The sequence below is a fragment of the Cyprinus carpio genome, chromosome B10 (genome assembly GCF_018340385.1).
Source record: "Cyprinus carpio isolate SPL01 chromosome B10, ASM1834038v1, whole genome shotgun sequence".
NCBI lineage: Eukaryota > Metazoa > Chordata > Actinopteri > Cypriniformes > Cyprinidae > Cyprinus > Cyprinus carpio.
The window spans coordinates 1,328,570-1,335,153 of NC_056606.1; the positions used below are offsets into that span (position 1 = coordinate 1,328,570).

General features: G+C 43.8%; 1 protein-coding gene across 1 annotated transcript in view; it reads left to right on the forward strand.

Annotated features, from left to right (window-relative positions):
* LOC109110677 (multiple epidermal growth factor-like domains protein 10) overlaps window positions 1-6,227 on the forward strand; it is a 47,622-nt gene extending 41,395 nt beyond the window's left edge. Inside the window, 1 exon segment of the mRNA XM_042731956.1 lies at window positions 5,706-6,227. Within this exon segment, the coding sequence (XP_042587890.1) occupies window positions 5,706-5,854 (149 nt within the window). The 3' untranslated portion in view covers window positions 5,855-6,227.
* Window positions 6,228-6,584: the final 357 nt, after the last annotated feature.

Here is a 6,584-nt window from a genome sequence, read left to right on the forward strand (position 1 = left end):
TACATTAACATTGACATATCTATCACCATGCTAAAATCTTCAGAGAGTTGTCATGATAGATCTGTATTAGAAATGGACTCACTATTATTTTCTAAACTACATTCCAATATTTAAAAGTTATAGTCAGCCGATTTTATTTGTACTTCATATGAACAGTTTTACCCTTGATGGGATTACATATCCACTCCGTATGAACAGCCTGAAGTCTCCAGTAATGCAGCACAGATGTGATGTATCCTTACAAACCTGAAGGCATTCACATCAGTTCCTCAACTAGCAGAAAATGAGTAACCATGAGTCGTGCGAGAGCAGCTGTTGTGTTCACATCATGTCACCACACATACATTAATTGGGCCGTCACGCCTGTCTTTTCCATCAGCCCTCACCCCGGCCCGTTTGTACAGGCACTGCAGATGAGGACAGACTACCCAGAGAAAGCCTGTTAATAATGACAATTTCCATCTGAAAGATCCGAGCAGAAGCACCTTTTATCTGACTGTCAACACATCTCTTACTACAGAAAACATTCCCATCATATTTATGCAGGTGCTCCAAAAAAACAGCACTGAGCCCTTCATCAGTCAACTACACTACAGTCTCTCTCTGAGCGTTCATCTTCCACTGACACTCGAGACACAGCTAAAGACACGCAGCTCTTCCCTCAGTGCTTCAACCACAGTGCACTATTGCTTACTTTAGATCATCAACATTTCTTTGACTCACACCACACAGTGAAGCTGTACACTTCAGGATCTTAATGCTACACTACTGGAAAACTACATTCTGAAGTATAACAATACATTCCTCTGTTTAGTCATTTTTCCTGTTACCGATTGCCTTTCAAGGGAACTTCGAACTGTATCCTCTAGGGGTCGCTATGGGGAATGCCTCGTCGTGACCCATGTCTGAAGCATACATTCAAAAATAACACGTTGGCCGGCGACAGCCCATAATGTCACTACTGGTGCGACTATAGTATACATAGGCTCCGGGAGAACATGTCATCCTCTTCTTCATTTTCACTGACTGTTTTGTTTGAAGAGTGCATTTCCATGGTAAGAGTAATCTTTATTCCTTCATTATGGCGAGCACTAGCAAGGCGTTTAGAGGATATGTGCATCCATGGCATCATTATTTCACACCTGATGAAACATAATCTCTGCGTCTTTTGTTTGGGCGAAGAGGACACACACAATGTCCTTGAGGGGGCAATCTGCGTTCACTGCGAGCATTTTCCAATGAAAAGCTCTGTTCTCGTTTGTCTCTCTATTCGAGGAAAGAGGGGAACCCATCCCCTCCCCTCAGTACACAACACACCACAACCAAGGCACGGAGGAGAATGAGCTTGTGGGGATCGCAGGTGGATCTGGCTGATGAGTTTAAAGAGGGGCTTTCTCTCGCACGTTCGTCGGCTGTGGATGAGCTGGAGGATGATATTATTTCATTAACATCATCTGATCCAGGGGCCAGTGCTCTGCTGGGTTCGGCCCAGGAAGAGCAAGAGATATCTGAGGAGGGCGAAGAAGCTGAGGCTGAGCCTTCCCAATCCTCCTGCCTGTGTATGATGAGCTTTTGGAAGTCATGGATCGCTCCACGGCGAGGCTTGACTTGCTGTGGAAGCGGGCCAAGAAAGTGATGTCGTGAGGTCATCTCGATGAACGTTATCTTTCTGGCCATAATCTTCTAGTTCAGTTGAGCCTTCCTTTTCTTCCTGATCTCCATACAGAGATCGAGAAGGAATGGAAGAGGCCATTTTCCTCACGCATCCATAGATTCCAGCATAAGAGTTATGCCAACATCGAGGTGATGCACAAAAGCAGCTATGAGAAGATGCCCCCTGTAAAAGAGACGCTGGCTAGCTATCTCTCTGTGGGGGAAAAAATCCTCTCTTAAGACTCCCTCCTTGACATCTAAGCCCCTTCAGGATACATCTCGCTTGAATGGCAGGTCAGGCTTTCGCTTCATTGCACACCATGGCGGTGCTCCAGGCATATCAGACTGACCTGCTGAAAGACCTGGATAAAGGCAAGGGCCTTTCTCCCAATTAGGTAGCTGAGTTGCGCCGCACCACGGATCTTGCTCTCCATGCCACTAAGCAGACCGCCTCTGCTATGGGCAGGTCCATGGCGGCTATGGTAGTAACGGAGAGACATCTGTGGGTGAACCTAGCAGATATCGGGAAGAAAGAGAGAGGCTTTCTTCTCGATGCTCCGGTTTCGCCTTCCAAACTTTTTGGTACCTCCGTCGAGACGGTGGTTGAGAAGTTCAGAGAGGCAAAGGTGCGCTCAGCGGCCTTCAAATCCTTCATTCCATGAAGGTCCAGGTCTGAGCCTGAACAACACAGGGGTCATGGCCCATCTCAGTCTGAGGATCAGAGACAGGCACAGAAGGCTAGTGTCGTGGCTCACACTCCTCCCCCACCTGCGGGTAGGGGTAGGAGGAATCGCGGGTCAAAGGGAGGTAGGAAAGACCTAAGGGATGTGATCCAGTCAAGGCGTCAGCGCTTTCGTCTGGTTCAGAGTGATACTTGAGTCCCTACTCATCTCCTTGGGGGCTTTTACATCTGCCCTTATCTTCCCCTTCCTAATTCCCCTATAACCACCATCTTTCCACCTGACCAAGGTTAGGTAGGAACTTCATGCATTACAGTCTCCTATGCTGGACCTATGATGTTTTGGTTGGTTCTATGACTTCATAGTAACCACCTTACTGATGGTCCGGACTAGAGGCTTCTTCAGGTAGCTTCTTGAACGGGGCTCCTGTACGATCCATTTCTAAATATATAGATTCAAGATTCAAGTAGCTTTATTTGCATGGTAAAAAAGTATCTTTACATTGCCAAAGCATAGAAACATTTTAAAAGACATTTAACACAAATATACATAAGAAAAGAAGTACCCTATAGCATATAGAGTCTATATATCTGTATTCAGTAAAACGAAAGTACTAATAAAAATTCCAGTAAAGAGACAGGAGAAGGACTGGATCCTGTCACGTCAGTTTATGTGTGTTGTACAGTGTTTTCTTCTGGCTGTGACTTGTGCTTCTGTTCTTCTGCTTGTCCTTTTATCGTGGCAGGACTTGACGTACCTTGCAGCCAGTTGAAGTCTTTGTGCTGGTTTGTGAATTGGGGGAAGAAAGTTTCCCTAATTTGTGTATAATTAGGGCATGTTGTTAAAAAGTGCAGTTCTGTTTCCACTTCATGTTGTGAGAGTGTGGACACAATCTGTCTTCTTTTTGTAGCCAGGTCTGTCTGTGTCTGTCTGTCTCTATAGTGAGGTGATGGTCACTGAGTCTGTACATGGTCAGGACTTTTCTTAGTTTAGGGTCTACCACTGTGTTTAGGTATTCTGCCCATTTATATTCTCTGTTTAGAGACAGATAGCATTCTAATTTACTTTGTTGAGCTGTTGCTTCTGTCCAGTGTTTCAGATATTCCTCTTTCTGTGTTTTAATGATTTGTTTTAGTCTAGCTGGGGTTTTGGATTGTAAAGTCAGTTTTGAGACCAGCTGGCTAAGGGGGCTTTTCTCTGGGTTCAGTTCTTAGTTTAAGTAGTTTAAGGCTTTATGGTGGAGAGTCTTAGTACAGTATGATGCTTTTTAGGTGCGCATGGAATTTAATGGCATTTTTTGGATTTTAATTATTAGTGGGTACAGTCCTAATTCTGCTCTGCAGGCATTGTGTGGATGTGTCTCTCAGGTTGTTCACAGCCTTGTTAAAGTTTTCTGCTACCCAACAGGGTGTTACTACTTGGGGTCTTTGGAGACAGTTCCTTCAGCAAGCTCATGCAGAGCAAGCGGTAGCCTCTGTGTGACAGGCCAAGACTTAGTATGATGCTGGGCTCTTGGTCATATCCCCTTAAAGGAATCTATTCCTGATTTCCAAGCCTTGAGCTTTACCCCGGGCTCAGGAGTCTGGTCCCCCAAGTTGCTTGGGGTATGTAGCCTAGGCTTTTGGCCATCGGGAACAATGTCACGGACCACCGTCCAACATCCAAGGGGAGAGTTGGTACTTAGGGCTCACCATGGTTTTCTGGCATGCACTCCCCTCAGCATGGTGCCGTGGGTATACCGTTTCCCATATCGACCCCTAGAGGATGCAGTTTGAAGTTCCCTTAAAAGGGAACATCTCAGGTTACTTATGTAACCATGGTTCCCTAAGTAGGGAATGAGACACTGCGTCCTCTAGGTTTCCTGCCATGTTTCGGATGCAAGATTCAGACAAAGAAGTGGATGACGTGTTCTCCCGGAGCCTATTTATACTATTGTTGCACTAGTAGTGACGTCATGGGCTGTCACCAGCCAATGTGTTGTTGGTGTTTTTGAATGTATGCTTTAGAACTGGGTCATGATGAGGCATTCCCCATAGCGACCCCTAGAGGACGCAGTGTCTCGTTCCTATTTAGGAAACCATTTAACATGTTACAAGTAACCTGAGACATTCTGTAACATGAACAAATGATTTGGAGCCATTTTTTGGCTTTCATTGTTGCTGTTGTTTGATGCTTGCATCAGTATTTTGTCTTGCTGCACATAAGAGCAAAAATGTGCTAGCAGTTGCTCCAGCGGTCTAAGACACTTTCACCCATATGCAGCAAAACAACAGGAAAACTCCTGTAATCAGCATACAATAATCTAGTACTCTTTCATATGGTTGAGAACCTCTGATATAAAATGATATTAAAGGTAGCACTTTTATATAATTACTTTCTCATCCAGAATCTTTTGAAAACATTTTAGTTTTTAAAAGGACACTACACCCCAAAATGAAAATTTTGTCATTAATCACTAATCACCCCATGTCGTTCCAAACCCGTAAAAGCTTTGTTCGTCTTCGGAACACAATTTAAGATATTTTGGATGAAATCCGGGAGGCCTGTGACTGTCCCATAGACTGCCAAATAAATAACAGTGTCACGGTCAATGATTGGTTTGCTGGCCATGTGCTTGTGTTTTTGTTTTGTGTGGGCACATGGCTTTTGTCTTCGTTTCTGTGTGCCATGTGCTCATCAATTGTCTTGACCCCACCCATCTCCTTACCTGATTATTGATTTAATTTGCCCCACATGTGTTCCCTCGTTACCCTCCTCATTAGCTCCCTATTTATTCTCCTTCTGTTTGCAGTGTGGTTGCTAGTTTGTTGTCAAATGTTTGTCTGTGTTCCCCGTGCCTTGCCTTGCCTTGCCTTGCTGGTCAAGTTTTTTTCTGTTTCCCCACGGGGTAGTTTTAGTTTGTTTATTTTATTTTATTATTATTAAAGAGCCCTTCTCTCTGCATCACTGAGTCCTCGCCTCATCCCTCTACCTGAAACCTGACAGATGGAGTATTCTGATGACGACTTTCATACCTTTTATGGACCTTGACACTGTTATTTACTTGGCAGTCTATGGGACAGTCACAGGCCTCCCTGTTTTCATCCAAAATATCTTAAATTGTGTTCCGAAGATGAACAAAGATTTTACGGGTTTGGAATGACATGGGGGTAAGTGATTAATGACAAAACTTTCATTTTGGGGTGGAGTATCCCTTTAACCCTTTATTACTGATTTTTGGCTTTGCTGTGCTTGAAGCTGCTTGTTGTTTCCACAATGGGACTCAACTCTCCTGCAGAACAGAAACTGCTGTTTTTGGTATTTATAAATAATTAGTAAGATAACAGTATGTAAGCCATGTAATGGTTCAAACCTGTGTTTTTCCCTATCCAGAGCCGACCATCAGTTCTGTCCACACACTCTCTAACAACAACTGCAACGGGCCATTTTGTCAAGATCCATACGACCTACCAAAGAACTACGACTTGCTTCCCACGAGAGACAGCAGCCCCTCGCCCCTTGAGGACACAGACAGCAAATAAACCCAGAGACTTCACTGATACACCGTAAACCTCTGCACTTCCACAGCACTCTGTTAACACTTCCATAGCTGTCTGTGTTGACATTCATCCATATTGAAGTTCTTAATTCTGGCTTACAGGATTCAATAGTTCTTGTCAAATCTTACCCAGAGTAATGTGGAGTGTTTCGGTGGAGGTGCAAACATTCGTAATCTTCATAAATGAATCATTCCATTCATTAAGAACAACATTGCACACAAATACAGGACAATCCTTAAAGGGATAGTTCACCCAAAAAATGAAAATTAGCCCATGATTTACTCACCATCAAGGCATCTTAGATGTATATGACTTTCTTCTTTCAGACAAATCCAATCTGAGGTATATTAAAAATTGTCCTGGCTCTTCCAAGCTGTATAATGTCAGTGAAAAGCTGTTATTTTGCAATAGTCCAAAAGAAGTCCAATAAAGTGCACCAATCCATGATAAAACGTGCCTCACACGGCTCTGGGGGGTGAATAAAGGCCTCCTGTGGTGAATCCACGCACTTGTGTAAGAAAAATATTCATATTTAAAACTTTATACACAGTAATCTCTAGCTTCCATCAACTGTCATATGCATTTTCACAATAAAATGCTGTTCCGGCGGATGACGTCATGCACCACTGAGAAGTGACAAATGCAGAAAAGCACAGAGGAGAGAGCAAAAAACAGCGGTCACGAATTAGAAGTATAAAACAGGGATTTGTAA